The sequence below is a fragment of the Gossypium arboreum genome, chromosome 9 (assembly GCF_025698485.1).
Source record: "Gossypium arboreum isolate Shixiya-1 chromosome 9, ASM2569848v2, whole genome shotgun sequence".
In the NCBI taxonomy this organism is placed as follows: domain Eukaryota; kingdom Viridiplantae; phylum Streptophyta; class Magnoliopsida; order Malvales; family Malvaceae; genus Gossypium; species Gossypium arboreum.
Window position 1 is genome coordinate 75,083,254 of NC_069078.1, and position 20,441 is coordinate 75,103,694.

Sequence of the window (20,441 nt, forward strand, 5' to 3'; positions counted from 1 at the left end):
TAAACTTAATTTAAAGACAGCAAAAAGAAGAAGAAAACTGTGAGGTTGGATGGAAGAAGAGAGAATTGGTTATCTGATTGAAAAATGCCCAGATACACGCGTCATCCGTCAAATCCACGCGCATGTTCTCACTCGCCTCCTTCCTATCTCCGCCGTATCCTTCCTCCTCTCGAAAATAGTTGGGTTTTGTGCTCTTTCTCGCCATGGAGATATCAATCATGCTCGCAAAGTTTTCGCTCAAACCCCCAACCCTAACATCTTCTCTTGGAATTCCCTTATTCGGGGTTATTATCTTGTCGGAAGCCAATCGAAGGTGCCCCTTTTTTTATATAAAGAATTGGTCAGAAAAGGGTATCCTTCTGCTAATACGTTTACCCTGGCTTTCGTGCTTAAGGCTTGCTCCAATATTTTGGCTTTCGATGAGGGAAGACAGGTTCATGCCCGTGTGTTTCGATCTGGGTTTGGCTCGAACCAGTTTGTTCAAACGGGGTTACTGAATTTTTATGCGAAATGTGAAGATATTGGGCTGGCGGAGAAAGTGTTCGATGAAATTCACGAGAGAAATGTGATAGCATGGAGTACGATGATAAGTGGCTATGCTATGATGGGATTGGTCAATAAGGCGTTTGGTGCGTTTAGGGAAATGCAAACCTCGAATGTTGTTCCTGATAAGGTAACAATGGTGAGTGTGATTTCTGCATGTGCTATGGCAGGGGCACTAGATATTGGTAGGTGGATTCATGCGTATATCGAGAAGCACATGATTGAGACTGATATTATGCTTAGTACTGCACTTGTTAACATGTATGCCAAGTGTGGATGCATTGAAAAAGCTAAAGAAATTTTCAAGGGCATCCCAGTAAAAGACCATAAAGCTTGGAGTTCAATGATTGTTGGATTGGCAGTTCACGGCTTAGCAGAGGAGGCTTTGGAAGCATTTTCTAGGATGGAGGAATCCAAGGTATTGACATAGATGAGCAGGATAAGCATCTTAGATTTTAAACTCATATAGCATTTCATTCCACAAGACAATGTTATGATCCCATGCATTTATGCTCATGCTCCCATCAAGCTAGCTTGCCAGGATAAAATCCTTTTGTAGAATGTAGTTATAGTTTTGAATGACAAAAATTGAAGTTCGTGATCCTCATTTTCTGCTTTCTTTTTCCAGGTTACACCTAGTCATGTTACCTTTATTGGCGTTTTATCTGCTTGTGCCCATGGTGGACTTGTTTCTGAGGGTAGGAGATATTGGTCAAGCATGATTGAATTAGGAATTGAACCATCAATAGAGCATTATGGTTGTATGGTTGATCTTCTCTGTCGGGCCAGCCTTGTTGGTGAGGCTTGCAATTTTGTTCAAACAATGCCTTTCTCTCCAAATCCAGTAATTTGGCGAACATTACTCATTGGTTGCCAGAAGAATAAGATGTTGCATAAAGGTGAAGTCGCAGGCGAGCAACTTCTTGCGTTAGAACCATCTAATCCAGAGAATTATACTCTGCTCTCAAATTTCTATGCATCAGTTGCACAGTGGGAGAAGATGAGTCATGTGAGAAAGATGATGAAGGAAAGGGGCATGAAGGTAGTGCCTGGGTGTGCATCAATTGAAATTGATGGCTTTGTTCATGAGTTTGTGATGGGAGATTGGCATCATCCCGAGGCAAAGGACATAAGACAGGCTTTGAGGGTTATTGCTGAGCGAGTTAGTGATGCTGGGCATGAACCACAGGTTTCTGATGTGTTGCACAATGTTGGTAATGAAGAGAAAGGAATTTATTTGTGTGAGCATAGTGAGAGGCTTGCTATTGCTTATGGAATTTTAAAGACGAAAGCACCAAGGCCAATTAGAATAGTAAAGAATCTAAGAGTTTGCATCGATTGTCATGAAGTGACAAAGATCATCAGTAAAATCTATGAGCGTGAAATAATTGTTAGAGATCGTGTTCGGTTCCATAAGTTTGTAGATGGTTCTTGCTTTTGCAAGGATTATTGGTGATTCAAACATGATCCAGATTCTTATTGACAGTGGTAGCACAGTGGGAGTGTTGCATTATCCGGCTTCCAGACATATGAGAATTCCTGAGGCTAAGCTGAGAGAAGGGGGGCATATCTCCGACTTCGCAAATCAACCAATGACAGTGGTTAGATAAATTAAACTAATGGTAACATTAAACTAATGGTAACCATGGCAACGATGAGCAAACAGTGACAATGGAAGCTTAATTTCTAATAGCTTATCAATCTTCGGGAGACCCCTGATGAGGAAGGCTAAGCTGATTCTAGCAACATTTAACCAGATTGTTAAATTTCCAACCCCTTGCGGCACAAGGTACATGAAGGATTGTAATATTATCTTGCATAACATTTTTTTTTATTAATAATTTTATTTTAATAAGAAAAATGGAGATTATGAACAGGGCTCTTCTTGGAACAAATTTTATCTATTAACATGCTTTGGTTCGATAATGGCTAATAAATCTTGTCTTTCCAAAGAAACCAGCGAAAAAAATCCATTTGGCACCTATCTTATGACTTGAAAAAGCAAGTTGACACCAATAAAGGCTAAACTACAAGCGCACACTTCCATTCTTCAAGTACACCTATAAATAACAAAGATAATTTACAATACAAATGAACGAACCCCATTTTTTCAATATTTAGATAGATGGACCCCTTGGCATCATTGCATGGCTCAATCCTAGTAAATCAAAGGAATTTTCTTTACATCTCCCCAGAACAAAAGGAATTTTCACACACAGGTAATACTGATGAATTCAACAGCCTTTTTCATCACTATTACTTCTGGGTTTTTTTTGTCTAATTTTCTCATTAAGGGAAGTTTGTTTTGTTGGATCATATAGGATTATCAGGCGACAGCAATGATCCATCCTTCATCAATTTGAGACTGAGATTGTTGAACCGCTGTCGTGAGTATTGCCTAGATGCTTTTCTCCAATCTGTACCGGCTTTCATCATTGCAACAAACTCATCATAACTAATTCTCCCATCCTGCACGTTCAACAATCATAATTCCACATGAGTTTTCCAGCATCCACGTTTAAGTCACAAACATTTGCTTCCCATTCTTCTTATTCCCATTAAATAAAATCATCGGTTTGGGTGTCACATTACTCGAACCACAGGCTTTTCTCATTGATTTGCTTAAATTGATGTATGAACATCATGTTTTCTACTTGAGAAAATGTTGGCTATATGAATGTCAGAATAGCATGCTTCAAAAAGAAAAAGAATGAAAACCAGTCTAACCTTGTCTGTGTCCACATCGTGCATGATCGCAGTAATGACTTCTTCGCCATTGGTTTCCAGCTCATCAGCCAACTCATCTCTTAGTTCCTCAATCTCGATATAACCACTCTGGTCTTTATCAAAAAACTCAAATGCCTTTTTAAGGTGATTGTCATTACCCATCTTTCTCAGGTGAATGGAGATGGCAGTAAATTCTCCATAGTCCAAATATCCATCTCTATTGACGTCCCCCTGCAAAGAAAATATTAAAATAATAATAATAATAAGTTCTGTTACTTTTTTCCAAAAGATTCAAACGCTTTGATTATCCTCACAATGCACATATTTCAACAGGTTTTTTTTCCCGTGCTCAATATAACAATGGGTCACTAAAAGAGATAACAGCATTGTTGTACCAAAGCGAAGTCCGGACATTAGAAACCACTAGCATCAATAAACTAATGGTGACACTTATTCAACCCTTCCCAACCAAAGATCAAGGACAAAAAAGATAAAGCAATTTTAAAGTAGAACTTACTGCATCCATTAGTACTTGAAGATCTGCATCAGAAATAATTTGGCCAAGTTTATGCAACCCATCCCTTAGCTCATCAATGTTAATCTTGCCTCTATTGCCAGTATCCATCACTTGGAATCGCTCTTTTATGTCTGCGGTTTCCTCCACCGTAAGATGCTCAGCTATTACCTATTAGTATAAGATTTTCCCAGAATACAAAATTGGGAGAAATGTCAAAAAGCTAACGAATGGAAGCTTTATTCAGGTTCTATTTCCAAAATAAAAAAATAAAAAAAATAAAAAAAACAGAAAGAAAAAAGGATTACCCTGAGAGCTCTTTTCTTGAGCTTGTTCATTACAGAGAACTGCTTGAGCCTTGCCTTCACAGTTTCACCCAAGGAAACATTTGGAGCCGTCTTTGCATTTTGCAACCAAGGATGAGCTGAATTTGATAAGCAAGAAATGATTCAGTTCCAGGAATTTTAATAAACAGCTATGTAATTTTGCTAAGAAACTTCCTTTGTTTAAGTGGCAACTAAAAATTTTCATGAACAGAGAACCTTTATCATTAGAACTAAAGTATACCTAGTACTTCCTGAGCTGTAAGTCGCCGCTTTGGATCAGGATTGAGCATCTTCTTCACAAGGTCTTTTGCACTAGCAGAAACCTTAGGCCAAGGATCCCTCTTAAACTCTACAACAGAGCGAAGAATCGCTTGTGCAACTCCTTGTTCAGTTTCTGCATAGGAAGGAAAGTTAGAGCGAACAAAGAGAAACTGAATAAAAACGAAAGATGGAAATAAACAAATAAAAGTCTGGAAAGGAGCATCAAACTGAGGAAAAATGTGTTGAACTGTTCAGTCAGGTATTGAAGGGTAGAAATAGTAATGAACTAGTGTATTCATGTACCAATGTCAACTTTCACATAATATCGCCCTTGTGCGGTAGAATAATTCTTTTATGTTCTTTATCAACTAATTGTAATTTCACAGCTCGTAACATGAATGCACCAGAAGTTACATACTAACCTGCCCAAAAAGGTGGGACACCACAAAGTAAGATGTAAAGGATCACCCCAGCACTCCAAACATCCACTTCAGGCCCATAATTCCTTTTCAGCACCTCCGGAGCCATGTAGTATGGACTTCCAACTATCTCCGTAAACCTTTCACCTGCAAAAGGAAAAGTTTCAAACTTCAATAGATTGAACAAAGAAAATAAGTTATTCATGTCATGGTTTTAAATTACATTACCTGGTTTAAAAAACACTGACAAACCAAAGTCGATCGCCTTCAAAGCTGCTGTCTCTTTCTTATTTTCAAAAAGAAAGTTCTCAGGTTTGAGATCTCTATGCATCACCCCATGCTTGTGGCACATCTGTCACAACAATAATAAGTAGCAACCAAACAAAATGCAACCAACATCCCCCCATAGGACCAAGCTCAAAAAAGAAAAGAAAGGAAAAGAGAAGAAGTTACCTGAACAACTTCAACAATGGTCTTGGCGACAGCAGCAGCAGCTCTCTCGGTGTAATGGCCTCTTGCAACAATCCTATCAAACAACTCACCACCTTCACACAACTCCATAACCAAATGCACCGCATTTTCATCCTCAAAAGTATCTTTCAAGGTGACAATATTTGGATGTTCTGGCAAATGCTTCATGATCTTAATTTCCCTCCTCACATCCTCAATATCCACAGCCGTCCTCAGCTTCTTCTTTGATATCGATTTGCATGCAAAGTTCTCGCCTGTGTCTTTGTCCGTACATAGATATGTGATCCCAAACTCGCCACGCCCAAGCTCACGTCCAAGTTCATATCTTTGTTCAATTTCTCTACCGGTTGGCTCCTCTAAAACGATGAGTTTAGGGCTTCCGTTGCTATTGAAAAATGGGTTTTGCTTCTTGTTTCCTTTCTTCTTATTCTTTTTCTTGTTATTCTCATGGGAAGCAGCTGCTGAAGTCACACAACAATTTCCCATGAATTCAAAACCAAAATTTAATCTAAATAATAAAAATGGGTGTTTGAATTTAAACCCAAGAAATAATAAAAATTTGATCTCTTTAAGCAAAGAGAGCGGGGAATGGCCCTCTTAAAGACAGGCTTTGAAATTTAAAACTTGTTTCAAATAGGCCAATCAAAAAACCTCCAACAAATTTTTTTTTTTTTTTTGAAATCTTGTTTCTATATTATCTGGAAAAATTTTAATAACAGGATTCCGACCAAAAAACAGGGGAAAGGATGGAACTTTAAATGGAAAATAGGCAATGAAATGAAAGAGAAATCACAATTGAGGAGTGAATTATATTTAAAAGAAGATGAGAAGAGAAAGGGTAGGGAACAATGAGGATGAGATGAAGAATATTCTCGTATTATTTTTAAAGCGCGTGAAAATTCAGAAGAAAATTAAGAGAAGAAGGACGAAAGAGGGAATTGCAGTTGAATTGAATGGGAAGACGGAGAGATAAAGAAGGGGGCCCCCAATCCAAGCCTAACCTGTTAACTTTTTCTGTTCTTTTTTAATTCCTGAAATTATCCAAAACAGAATTAAGAGATTTTGGATTCCTAGGACCAAGCTGCAAAACTACCTCATTCTTTGTCTGAATTTGCCATGCGTGGTCCTTTCTTCGATTTTACTTCTTTGCCCTCATTGTAAGGATAAAACTACACTTACTTTAATCACTTTTTAAGGAAAAATTAACTAAACTATTCAAATTTTAACAGCATTAATATTAATATGGTAGCACATATGGTAATTCATGTGAATTTCTGTTTATAACTTTATTGATTGGGGACACGTGATAGTACGATGAGTTACCTAAGAAACGTACTCTACTATAGATCAAAAGATCACCAAGAGCTTCGTTTCCCAGCTCAATCACCCGATCAAGCGAGAGGTAGTTGTTCAAGGAAGCTAACCACTTGCTCCCCAGAATGTTGCCACCACTCGTTCCTCTAGTCACCCAGGCATCTATTAAGAATGTGATCCCTCTAGTCACTAAACCCCACGTAGATTCAATTGCTCTATACCTTGAATAAAAATAAATGATAGTATACATCCCATCACAGACATCCTCGTCTCATCGAGGACATCTGCCCCACATGTCCCATAATGATGACCTAATTGTGGAACTGCCATGTTAATGCTACCTAATGCGGGATCTCGCCTATAAATAGTCCCCAATACGATGAAGAAATGATTAAGTCTTCAGCACACTCACCTACACTCTCAGCATTTATCTCCACCATCTTCATTCTCTATACTCTTCGGCTCTCCACCCAGACAAAGTGAATCGACCTCCGTCAACACTACTATTTCTTCCTTCGTGTCTCCTATTTGTTGATCCCATACATCAACAACTTCACAAAAGTTATTGTGAAATTTAAAAATAAAAAATAAAAATGTTAGCAATGAAATATAGGTAGATTACCTACCATTAAAATTTTAACAATTCATTCAATTTTTCAATTAAAAAAAAACAACTCAACTAAAATTGAAAAATATCTTTCGTACAAAAAAATTTGGCAAATGTCTATTTAAAAAAATAGTTGTTTTTAATATTTTACTATAGAAAATTATTTGGAACAAGTGGAGTTTTTAAACTCCACAAATAAGATTACGGGTTAGCAAGTGTTATACAAGTGTAATAAAATATTAAAAAACACATGTCAATTCTTCAAGGTTGCTTTTGTAATAATAATAAAAAAGGTACACTATCAATATTCCAAATATTAACTTTTTATTAGATCTCTATAGGATATTTATTAACTCGTAATCTTATTTATGGAGTCTAAAAACTCTAATGACAATATACCAAATAATTTTCTTACATTTATGCATTATTTTATGAAATAATTCTTTTATAATTGTGGCAGGCATTGGGTTGCTAAGGTTTTAAAAAAATCAATTTAAAGAAAAAATGTTGAGATTAATCCTTTCTTTTAAAAAATAAAATGTTGAGATTAATCCTTTCTTTTAAAAATAATTTAAGTGTTTAATGCATTTTCCTTTTAACTGTTTAATCAAATTCAAAGTTGTAGGCCGACAATTGTACATTTTATATTGAAGAAAACTCTATCTATAATTTTAAAATTAAAAAAACATTTTTTTTATGAAAAATAAAACAATCAAAACAAAAGAAATTCATGTGAAACAAAACAAAAGCACTCATTAACGTTTTGACTACTAAAATGAAGCAAGGGACAATTGGAGAATTTCAAAAGAGGCTAAAATCTTTGCATTTTTAATTTTTTATTATTACCAAAATTTCTAAATTAATCCTCCAAACAAAGGAAATGAAATTTAAACTTGTGGGGGAAGGTTCTAACGAAATTTGTGTACCAAGGTAAGACGGTGGGATGTTGCGAGATTAAACGTCATCGCATTGGTTCATGATTCCCCATCTAGAAGGCTGCCAAATAAGGAGATAAATGACCGTGCCACCCTTAGCTACTCAATATTGCTCTACTGCATGGATGTTAATAAATATCGTTCAAAGAAAAAGGGGGAAAAGCCAAAATCTGTCTCCATATTTGTCAATAAGAAGAAAAAGTCCATGAAAAGCACTGCTACGCCACCTTTCAAGCGTTCCGGTCAAACTCATCCATCTTGACCCTTGGAAAATGCCGCGTTTGGAACCCAAGTTTCTATTCCACCTATCCCTTGCATCTTTTGTTTCTTTTTCTCAAAATAGATAACACCTTAACAAAATATTTTTAAATATTATACATTTTTATTTCATTTTATATAAATTAATTAATATATAAACAATATATTATAAAATCAAAAAATAATCTTATTCATGCTTGTATATGGAGATGTTCATGACCCGAGTTTCAGTATTACATTAACATATTTTATGCTTATACAAGTTTAATATGATTCAAAATTTAGGCTTGAAATTTTGCCTAAACCTACTCACATTTATAAATGGTAAACTTAAGCTTATTTTAAATCTATTCATATTATTTTAATTTTTTGAAAATTAGTTATATTATTTTAATGTAATATTTTTTATTTGTTTGTATTTTAACACTTTTATATAGACAACTTAACATTTTTAAATGTTTACATTATAGAACTATATATTACTATAGATTTAATTTTTGTGTTATAAATTATATAATATAATATATTACAAACTTTTTTAAAAAATAGGGTTGAACTAAGAATGGGTCTTGAATTTTGATCCCAAAGTCGACCCATATTTTAAATAGATCTATTTTTTTATCTAAATTTATTTTTCAATCCTAATATTTTTACCCAAACTCTTTCAAATTTAGAGCAAGTATTTGAGATTGGATGAATAATCTAACCTTTAAAAAGGTCTACTCATACAGTATTCCAAATCTCTTGCCAATATTTTTATTCAAACCTACTAAATTTCGAATCGAACTTCATAGTTAGATAATTCAACTCTAAATCTAATATAGATTAAGTTAAATTTATTGATTACCAAAATTACCTAATTAACTCTTTTAAAAACACTAAATTATTCCATAAAAGTTACAATTCAATTTAAAAGGTGAATAAAGCCATTATTAACTCCTGTAAAACTCTATGGAAGTAGGCAATATATATGGATACTTAAATATGGCGATAGGTTTTTAACTCCACAAAAGTAATAAGAAATCATTGCATATTCTTATTGACCGTTAAAAATAAAATAAATAAATGTTACGTATAATAAATTTTAACGTGGAATTAAAAGCTTTAGTGCCAATGCATTTGGTAATAATCCTATAGATATAGATTTAAATTATTTTTCTTTTAAATTACCATTTTTCACCGCTTGTTATCACTTTACTTTTCATGTTAAAATGTAAAAATCAAATCGATTGAGCCAAGAATTAATTAATTTAATAGTCCAAACAATATTATTTGTTAGAAAATTTTTAAAATATTTATAATATTTCAATAGTTATAATTGAAAGTTACAAGAGGTTCAAAAGTTATATCACTTAATTATTAATTAAGATTTATCATTTATAATGATAAATTGTATCTTTTGTTATCAAAAATTATATTACTTAATTAATAATTAAGAGTCATAATTATTCAAATAAATATCTATTAAATAATTCTAAAATAATTATGTTTATTGTTAAAAATCATAACTATCCATTCACATTTAATGTATTTGTTTTATTTCGAGTCAATTGCTTTTTAAGGTTCGCTTTAGTGTTTTTAAGTATAACTAGTAAAAATAAGACCTAGAGTTGTTTCGAGGCTTAAACGAGCAATTTGGTGATGAAAAAGGAGAAAAACAGATGAAGCCTCCAAGGCAGTGCCTGTCCATCCGCTACAGTTCCCACAAGGTGTTGTTGCTCCCTCCTCCTTTTCGTGTTTTGACTTTTTTTTAGGAATTTGACTATATAAATTTAAAAAGTTATGAAAATAATTCAACTTCAAAATTAATTATGGAAATGACCTGATTTCTATAATAGAGTTGGGTGCTGCCACTTTCTTAAGTGGTACCACCCTAAAATCTCTCAATTATGCTTTAATCATTGTAAAAAATAAAAACATAAAACAATTTTTTTTAGTTTCGGCTAACAAATTGGCAGCACTGGATTGAAGTGTATAAAGGCAAAACGTTTAGGGACCTGATGAAGTAATTATCCTTTTTAGATTGGTTGAAAAAGAGTGCCACACGAGAGTACGCAACACCAAATTAAATTTTTGGTCTATTTGCATGTTAGGTTTGTCCTCTTTTGAAATTAAATTTAAATAGCCCTTAAAATATATAAGAATAACAAAATAAATTCTTCTCATTTTTTTATTTTTTTAAAAACAATAAAGTTAAAATATTTATATATATAATTTTTATTTAAATTACCCAAATATACCCTTAAAAATTTTCCTCAAGTTTATCTAAATTTAAACATATTTAATATAAATTTTAAGTATATTATTTTTAAAAATGAGAAGGTTTATTTTTTATTCTTATATATTTTAAAGGCTATTTAAATTTAAATTAATTTGGTGCTCATGTGACACCCTTTTTTTCCGTCAATTTAAAAGGGTAATTATTTCGATTTTTAGGGTGATGCTGCCTGAAAAAGTAATGGCACTCAATTCTACTGTGAAATTAATTATAACTTAATTTCTAAAGTTAAATCATTTTCATAAGTATTTAAATTTTTATTTATTTATTACACGTTAATTCAAAAGCAAAAGAAGGGTAGTTTGAACAAGAGATGAAGAGAGTAAGTTTTACAAGTTTGGTGAGATGTTTTTTTTTTCAATTATTCTCATTAAATAATTCTCGTTGTTTGCTTGCCTTATTTGTTGAATATGTTGAGTAACATCTCTTAAATTTTTTGGTGCTTGTCTAGCACAACGTGCAATTATTTCTGATTGGATAAATGCTATCCTGCAAACACTCGTTTTCATGTGGAGGAAGAGAATAACGTTTACTTACGCTAAAGCAAGTTAGTGCTATTAATTGGCAGAAGCAGACTACATAATAAAACAAGAAAAGCCTGTAAGATTTGTGATCTATATCAAATCTTATCTCATGTTCATCATTTATTAATTATTAAAACAAATTAAACTTTAATTTATTTAAACTTAAAGAGATGAGAATCTAAAAGAATTAAAAATTTAAATCTCGAATATAAATAACTTAACATAATTTTAACACAAAGCCAAAATGATACAATAAATTTAGTTTTTTCTTTTCCATTAATTATTTTATTCCTTTTCATTTTTATACAACCTAAATTCATACAAATTTAAAAAAATTTATATTTCTTTCTCGTCCCCTAGAATCTTCCTCATTCACCCCTTACATTGCACCAAAAGAGAGAGCAAGTAATGAAGCCCAGGCAGGGATTAAAAATATATAAAACTTTCTTCTACTTTGGAAGACGAAGATTTATCCAATTGTTTTAGCTATGCACAATAAAACCCAATAACTTATTCAACACGAAGCCTATAACAATTACCAAAATTTTGAGTCCAACATCAATCATTTTAGCCCATATTGCTACCATTCATTCAGTTCCTATGTTTTCTTTTCGGCCGGCTGATGAAATTTTAAAGATATCCTCACCAATCATGATCTTCATTGTTAGATTATTATAATTATGTGGGTTATAAAATGATTAAAAAGAAGAAGAAAGCGACATAATTTCTAAAGTCTTAAAAGTGAAGGAGGTTACGTATAGAAAGCCACGCTAGGCTTTGACTTATCTACCACCTTTTATTCTTAGCTAAGGCCGGCAGAGGCAGAGGCGGAGGCGGAGGCGGTGGCCACCAAGGATTTGCTTTAATTATTGCAAGAAATCCTAAAATTCCCATAGTAAAGAATCTTTATTAAATTCATGGATGATATATCCTTAGAATTTAATATTCAATGAAGCTTTTGATTAGAATTTAGTACTTTACCTATATAATCAATCATCAACAAACCATCGGAGCATCTCCCAGTTGCTTTCTTGGAGGTTTCTCCATAGGGAAACCTTGCAAATATTGATGAAGGGTTGTCTTGCACATCATTACCCGTATCTGCTATGGAATCCCCGACTTGATATATGGCGTCAAAATTGCAGCTACTAAGAATATGTTGATTGTTGCATGTGATGAAGTTGGAGAAAGAGATGATAATTAGTATAGAGAAAACAAATCCTGGTGGTATTACTGGGTATTTAGCACCTAAATCTTCAGATCAATCAAGATTAATTTATTATTAAAAAATTAGTAAATTTATTCAGGTGGAGTCAAGCTGAAAAATCCTTATCTGATATTTAGCCTGTTTAAAAAATGGGTTTCATTTTTTATTTAAGTTCATTTTTCAAACCTATACTTTTGTACAAACTCTCTCACTTTTCAGGTGAACCTTCTCATAATTAGGTCTAATTGTGGAATAAAAATGTTAGATTAGGTATTTAAGTTTTGCAAATACTTTAAAGTAAATTATCTGATCAAAATTGAAATTCGTTTGAATTTTGAAAAATTTTAAATAAAAATATTATATATGAAAAATAATAACAAAATAAATACATGTGTTTAATTTATTTCATATAATACAATGAGGGCTTAGATGGGGATTATGAGGTGATGATCATTTACAATATTTCTTTGTGTTAGATATAAATCTAATTTAGATCTGACTTTCAGGAGCAGGTTTGAGTCAGTTCGGGATATAATTCCGCTAACTGATATAGTAATCAAGTTAACTGCATGATGCGAAATGTGTGGGAAAAAGGCATTTTTCACGTTCAGGAAAACAACAGACGATCCAAAAGGAATAGATCAGAAGGGCAAATGTATACATGCTTGTCTGTCGACAGAATTATGTCAATGGACTAACGGTTCTTGAATCAACTAATGCTCATCATCAAACAACTCAATTATCTTGCCTTGAACCAGCAATTGCAGAAGCAGTACTTATGGTCTCAGTAATGGATAATTTATTGCTTTCAATCATCATAAATAGAAATTGTGTGGAATGGGTCATCGGTCGACCTTGTGTTTTTAGTATCTTTCTTAATCAGCCATAACTGTCGTGCTTGTACTATTGAGCTACCTAAGTTATTTGGATTTCACATTTCATTATGTTTGGTTTCTGATGATCTTCTTGGTGGCGGTAGGGTGATTAGTGATGTTATGCTAACAAAGAGGCTCGTCGAAAAGGATGGGGTTATGGTCATGATTTGTCGTTGCCGTCATTGGATTCTCTCTTCTTAAAGAGGATTTAAATGCTAAATAATATAATTATTAAAATCTTCATATTGTAAATAAATAAATAAAAAGTGTTTCGTACTAATTATAGAAAAGTTTTAGCTTTAGTTAAACATAAAAATACCCCATCAGTAATCTATTAATAGATTAAGGAACTTTTAACAGCAGTAACCAATTAGAACAATTATCTTAATTAAAGTGATTAAATTGAGAAAAATTAGAGACTAAAAAAGAAAAATGTTATTTTAGAGTAATCTGTAATTATATATTATATTTTATAATTAAACTTAAATAAAAAAAATTATCAATTTTAATTTCAACTCAACTAATGAATTCAATAATCTAGTTTAGTTTGATTCCAAGATTGGGAGCTCCATCTAAAAGTCGTAAGCAAACAAGTATACGTTTGTAGGAATGATAGTGGAATTTGGATTCAACTTGTCCATGTGGGTAGGCCCTTCATTCATGCGGAAGCAAATATATTTTTGACTTCACTTTAAAATATAAAATAAAATTCTTAAAACATTAATGTCACGTAATCATAGTACTAAGAAAGATTTCTAAATGCAACTATGCGGAGGGGATTAACATATTCTAGCGCATACGTGTCATTGTCTATCTAAAACCCAAACCTAAATTTTGTAGCCTCTGTTTCATGAATATTCTAGAAATATAATCGAAAGATGTTTTTAGAACCTGATTTATAGTTTAACCGATCAAAACATCAGTCTATTGGTACAATTTGTTTGATTAAAAATTATAAATTTTTATCACATAACAAAAACAAATTCACTGGAAAATAAATCCAAAACATCCTTTAGGTATTAATGTGGCGTGAAAGAATTAGTCTTAAAAATGAATTTATCATGATTAGTGAATTTGTTTCCCAAGATTAACACAATTCTAATATATCTATAAACTCGAATAAGGAAGGTAAAACTCAATTGGTATTACTCTACTAAAATAATCTTAAAATAGAATTAATTAAAAAAAAATCACAGATAGATTTAAAGGAGTCACAAATGATCCCACTTAAAATCTAAACTCCTAGATAAATTTTTTCTAATGCATAGAGAGAGTAGAATAAGCTTTGTTTTTCAATTGTATATCAAATGGAGGAAAAATGCCTCCTATTTATAAGATTTTGGAAGGGGCAAAAATATAATTTAACAAGGACAAAAAGGTAATATTTTCATGTAGCAGTCAGAAAAATATTTAATATTTTTGTAACTATAAAAACGGTTTATAATTATTAGAAATAATGGTTTGTAACGGCTAAAAAAAACAAACTTGCATTACTAGCACAAATTATTAAAAATAATAAAAACTTAGTTCTTGGTCTAACTAATTCAAAGCTATTTCCCTGCACCGGTATCTTGATCAGTTCTTGATCTAACCGATTGGTCCGATCCGATTTAAATATCAATGAAAATTAGTTCTCAAGTCACATGAGTTACACATTATTTTAGTGTTTATTTTAAATTTATTAACTAATATATTTTTATATTTTAAAATATACTTATTCTAGTTAAATAAAAATTAGTCTAATTTGTAATAAAATTTTATTATTTTTGAAAAATAATTAAGAGAATAAAATAACATTTTAAAGGTAAGTACAAAAATTTAAAAAAGAGGTGAGAAACAACCCATAGTAAAATATTAAGTAATTAAATAAAATAATTTATCATTTAAATATAAGTCAAAATTTCACTTACAAAGAATTATTACTTTAATATTTTATTGTCTCAGTCCAAAAAAAATTTCATTACCTTTGACATAATATTTCACTACAAAATGAACTATCAAATATCAAATCATAATAACTAAACATCTTAAATAATAATAAAAATCATACTCATAAAGGATAACAAAACATGGACAAAATACACAAGTTGGCACTAGTGTCACGGGGCTAGACCTTTTGTCTCGCAATCCGTGCGGCCTTAGGCGATTTGCTCGTCCAAACTCGCCCAAGTCAGCCTTTACTCGAATGAGGATTCCTTAAGAACTCCTTCAAGGCATCAACTCGTACAGCGGAAGCAAACTTATGCCAAAAGAAGCTTAAAAAGAACAACAGAAAGGGACGCTCGCAAAGTGTTTGAGTAAATGCTCTCTATTCTCTTGTTCACAAAGAATAATGAAACAATGAATGGAGTCTCTCACTATCTGAGTACAAATGAAGGGGAGGCTCTCTATTTATACTTGAGCTCCCCCAAAACCGACGGTCAAGATACAATTACATCGATGGACGAGATTAACCATATCCCCTAATTTAAGGGATTTACAAGATATTGCCATATCAAATCCTATCTAATCTTACAAGATATGATTCCCTCTATCTTTAAGATTAATTACCATAGTTGCCTAAGTTGCCATATCTTTACTATCGAGCCAACCAGGCTTCAATCTGACAGGCTTCTCCAACAGTTCCTTGAATCGGTCCAGCTCACGTGGGCCAAATGATCCCCATCTAAGTAATAGACCTCCATCGGATGCATTTGGTTCGATGGTCATGGGCTTTGAACTCTGGCCCGTGACATTCTTCCCCACCCATCCTCACAACGTCCTTGTTGCGACTCCCGAATGGCATTGACTTGATTTGCCTCAGATCCCACTAGTTGCCTTGGCTCTTCCCTTCCTTCGGGACTTCTGCCTCGGCTTCTGTCGCTTCTTAACTCGAGCCGTCCTACTTGTTTGTACATCTCAACGACAAGGAGTTATGTCACTCATTTGCCCACATTCTAACTTCTGTCGAACAGAATCTTCGTGATTCACAACACTTGGCTTCACTTTGCCCACAGTCTCTCGGCCTTCTTGCTCAAGAACTTTGAAAGGGCCCCTATGTTCTCGTCAAGTACACAAGTTAGAATGCAAAACACTATCAGAGTGTTCTGAATGTACCTTTGCATTTACTCGGGTCAACTATCCCACATGCATCACTTCTTTTTCCTTGAAGTCTGATGCACCACCCACCTCTCCCATAGATGGAAGCCTTGTCGATGACTCGGCCAACTCCGACACTTCACTCGACTTGAGCCTTATTGGTCCCAGCTTCACTGTTTTCATCGCAACTTCTTCCTCTAAGTTCGATGACAAACTCACCTCTTCCTCAAGTGGAAGCCCCTCCGACAACTCACCATGCTCGGACGTTGCCTTTCCTTTAACTACGGCTTGCTTTGGACAGTTCTGCAACTCATGCGGACCACAGCACAAGAAGCACTTTACTCGCTTCTTTTTGCCCCTCTTAGCCCTCTTGGTTTCGACATTTCCCTAGCTCGAACCAAGCTTCTTGGGCACCTCGTCTGCTCCATCGTTCCCCTTGATGATAGACTTGCTTATCTTTGCCCTCTTGGCTTCGGCCTTTTCCTTGCTCGAACCAAGCTTTTTGGGCCCCGTATCTGTTTCATCTTTCCCATGGATGACAGACTTCCTCGGGCACTTCCGCAACCTATGCTGACCATGACATAAGAAGCACTCGACTGGCTTCTTCTCGCTTTCGGCCTCTTTGGCTTTGACACCCCTTGCGATCGAACCAAGTCCCAAGGCCTTATCCACTGGCTTCTTCCTAAGCGCGGATTTCATCGGACATTTCTTCAACATATGTAGACCATCGCAGAGAAAGCATTTCAGCTTGTCCCTTTTCCTCTTGGGTTTCTTCTTCCCAACTCGTGGTTTTCTATTACTACAATTGTTGCCATTGCCATACTCATCCATATCTTCCTTGTGATTCCCTTCACATACGCCCTTTTCCTCGGGCTTGGAAGATCCAAGCTTGTCTTTCCCTAGACCAAACTTAACCACGGATACCGCTTCCTTCATAGCTTCCGACAGCTTTTGGACACCTCTTTGTTCCACCTCCTGTCTGACCCACGACTTCAATCCCTCTTGAAAAACAAGCATTGGTTCTCTCTCGGTCACATCCGAAACTTGGAGCATGAGTTCCTTGAACTCACGAACATACTCCCCTACTGTGCCCCGTTGCGTTATCCCTTGCAACCTTGCCCGAGCTTCTTCCTCGAAAAACTCTAGGTAAAATTGTCCCTTCAACTCGCATTGGAACTTTTCCCATGTTCCAATCTCACCTTACCTTTTATCTGTGGTCCTACCTCGCCACAATAAAAGTGTAATATCAGTAAGAAATAATGAAGCAGTGTTTACCTTATCCGCATCATCCACAATGCCTTTGGCACGAAAGTAGTTTTCCATCCTCTACAAAAAATTGTGCACATCACATGCAGACCTTGTCCCCACAAACTCTTTCGGCTTCGGGACATACTCGTTGCTGAATGCTGCACTTGACACTCCTTCCCCCACCGCTACTCGACACAAGGCCAGCTCTCCCTCGAGCTCCTCTATTCTTGTGCTTAAAGCCAACGTCGTGGCCATTGTTTCCTCCTTCAAAACCATCAACATGGCCACAAGAGCATCATTCCCATCCGACAGTTTATCTTTATGTGAATCAAACAACTCGTTTACCTCATCTATGGTCGAATTAAGAGACATCTTTACATAGTCTCTGGACTGTACCATCTAGTTGTCTATGTGACCCTCGAACCCATCGAGTGCCTCCTTTATGCCCTCTATAGATCCCTCGAGTTTACCCACACATTCCTCTACTGCCGTCAACATCTCCCTCAAACCTTTTCTTGCCCATCTTTGTTCGAACTCTTCTTTCGACATCCCAACAGTGCCTTCGAACCAACAGCTCGAATACCACTTATCACGGGGCTAGACCTTTCGTCTCGCAATCTGTGCGGCCTTAGGCAATTTGCTCATCCAAATTCGCCCAAGTCAGCCTTTACTCGAATAAGGATTCCTTAAGAACTCCTCCAAGGCACCAACTCGTACAGCGGAAGCAAGCTTATGCCAAAAGAAGCTTAAAAAAAACAATAGAAAGGGACACTCGTAAAGTGTTTGAGTAAATGCTCTCTATTCTCTTATTCACAAAGAATAATGAAACAATGAATGGAGTCTCTCACTCTCTGAGTACAAATGAAGGGGAGGCTCTCTATTTATAATTGAGCTCCCCCAAAACCGACGGTCAAGATACAATTACATCGACGAACGAGATTAACTATATCCCCTAATTTAAAGGATTTACAAGATATTTTCATATCAAATCCTATCTAATCTTACAAGATATGATTCTCTCTATCTTTAAGATTAATTACCATAGTTCCTAAGTTGCTATATCTTTGCTATCGGGCCAACCAGGCTTCAATCTGACAGGCTTCTCCAACAGTTCCTTGAATCGGGCCAGCTCACGTGGGCCAAATGATCCCTATCTAAGTAATAGACCTCCATCGGATGTATTTGGTTCGGTGGTCACGGGCTTTGAACTCTGGCCCGTGACACTAGGCGCTAGAAATGGTGTCAAGCTAGAGGCCAAGTTTCGAAGTTTAGGGCATAAGGGTGCCAAAATTAGAGCAGGGACGTTAGAACTTGGCGTAGGGGCCTCAACATAATATTAGGCAATCGCTTCGGGCGTACTGTTTATTTTCCACATTTTTTTTTTCCGCTGTTGATCCTCAAAATCAAACTTTAAACTCTCATGAACGTAATCTAAGTCACAAAACACTTAATTAATCAAGTATAATTAAATAAAAATTCAAACAAATATAAATAAGACATTAATTATGCAAAGTAAGTTATGATGCAACATTTCCCTTAATAACCAAACAAAATGCTAAATATAAGAGCCTAAAATGTACGAAATATGGGCACTTATCACTCAATGAGTAGGCAATTCCTTTACGGTGAAACAAAATAGCTAACGATATAAGGCAAATTTAATGTTATATTGTCAAGAACTCGAGTGAGGACAAAATCAAACCTAAAGGCAAAGATGTTCACACGATTTAATAGAACCCGAGGCCACATCATGATTTTCGTACCAAAACCGTCATTCTCTCAGCCGCTTAAGCCTCCCTTGTTAGGGAACAAAAGAGCAAAGATAACAAAAGTTATCACAAGACCAAAACATAGTAGGACAGAAAGCCGCCTGTCAACCAACCTCCACGATTGACGGTAGATACTCCAACGCCTTGACCCATCCACGGCAAATGAGAAATGGAGCCTAGAGAATGTCGATAAACCAAAAGGAGCATTAGGTGCCAACAAAAACAGTGATCATTGGGCATCACCAACCAACCCCTCTGAACATTCAAAACTTGAAAAACTAGATAGCAATGGGGATGATTGTGACCAATAACCTTCCAAAACATCTGCGAAAGAAAAAGAAGAGAGAGAACAAAGGCCCTAAGGTTGAAAAAGAGACACCAAAGAAGGACGAAGTAATAATTGCAATAGGCAGGAGTGAGTAGCGCTATCCAGGAGGTTGGATGGTCGCTTATGTGTGATGAGTTTTTCTCTCTTTAATACTTGTGGCAGAAAGAAAGGAAAGAATTTTTGAACTTTTTTTAATCCATTGTTATAAAGTTAATTGTACGGGTGAGCAAAACTTGATTTGATTAATTTTTTTTTCGAATTTTGAGTTAATCGAATTAAGTTATTTGGTTTTTTCGAATTAACTCGGATAAGTAATTAGATTTTTCGAGTTCGAGTTGAGTTAAATTTTATAACTCGAAGTATTTGACTAACAGTTTGATGTAAATTCCCATAGGTCCTTGACTGTTTTAAAAACGTGCAACTTGGTCCTCTAAAAAAATTACAAAAAATCAAAATAACCCTAAAATTGAAAATATTTATAAAATATTTTTCAAAATTTTATAAATATATATAAATTCAAAAATTAAAAATTATATAACAATTATTAATTTTTTAAAAAATATATAAAATGCCAAATTATATTTTTAAAAATATCAAAATGACAAGTTTGAGAACTTAAACAATTAAATTATCATACTATCTTTTTTTCTCTTATTTTGATTTCAACTCAAAATTAGTTATATTGTCAACAAGATTTCAATATGATCAATTTAAGTTATTTAATTTAATTTGAATAAATTTATTCAACTCACTGAATTT

The 20,441-nt window shown here is 34.4% G+C and overlaps 2 protein-coding genes and 1 long non-coding RNA gene across 3 annotated transcripts; 1 reads left to right on the top strand and 2 right to left on the bottom strand.

The window, feature by feature from the left end:
• Positions 1-2,419, top strand: LOC108457310 (pentatricopeptide repeat-containing protein At1g59720, chloroplastic/mitochondrial-like). Its single transcript, XM_017756297.2, has 2 exons — positions 1-961; positions 1,172-2,419. Exons 1-2 carry the CDS (start codon positions 50-52, stop codon positions 1,997-1,999), a joined length of 1,740 nt encoding a protein of 579 aa, XP_017611786.1. The 5' UTR covers positions 1-49; the 3' UTR covers positions 2,000-2,419.
• Positions 2,420-2,425: 6 nt separating this feature from the next.
• Positions 2,426-8,259, bottom strand: LOC108457311 (calcium-dependent protein kinase 32). The gene is made up of 10 exons (XM_017756298.2): positions 8,109-8,259; positions 6,988-7,126; positions 5,244-5,722; positions 5,019-5,142; positions 4,794-4,937; positions 4,352-4,504; positions 4,093-4,208; positions 3,788-3,955; positions 3,271-3,501; positions 2,426-3,012 (listed from the first exon to the last, which is right to left on the bottom strand). The coding sequence occupies exons 2-10, from the start codon at positions 7,019-7,021 to the stop codon at positions 2,857-2,859; spliced, it is 1,605 nt and encodes a 534-aa protein (XP_017611787.2). The 5' UTR covers positions 7,022-7,126; positions 8,109-8,259; the 3' UTR covers positions 2,426-2,856.
• A 3,428-nt stretch (positions 8,260-11,687) lies between these two features.
• LOC128280876 (uncharacterized) lies at positions 11,688-12,476 on the bottom strand. Its single transcript, XR_008271072.1, has 2 exons — positions 12,159-12,476; positions 11,688-12,058 (listed from the first exon to the last, which is right to left on the bottom strand). It is a non-coding gene; the product is annotated as an uncharacterized LOC128280876 (long non-coding RNA).
• Positions 12,477-20,441: the final 7,965 nt, after the last annotated feature.

Bases quoted from the DNA above. Each gene is read 5' to 3' on its own strand.
- LOC108457310 (XM_017756297.2), top strand. From the start codon at position 50: ATGGAAGAAGAGAGAATTGGTTATCTGATTGAAAAATGCCCAGATACA. The intron at 962-1,171 runs GTATTGACATAG...TTCTTTTTCCAG, and splicing joins CTAGGATGGAGGAATCCAAG to GTTACACCTAGTCATGTTAC.
- LOC108457311 (XM_017756298.2), bottom strand. From the start codon at position 7,021: ATGAAGATGGTGGAGATAAATGCTGAGAGTGTAG. The intron at 4,505-4,793 runs GTTAGTATGTAA...CTTCCTATGCAG, and splicing joins TGTCCCACCTTTTTGGGCAG to AAACTGAACAAGGAGTTGCA. The intron at 3,502-3,787 runs GTAAGTTCTACT...TTTTCTTTGCAG, and splicing joins TTCAAGTACTAATGGATGCA to GGGGACGTCAATAGAGATGG.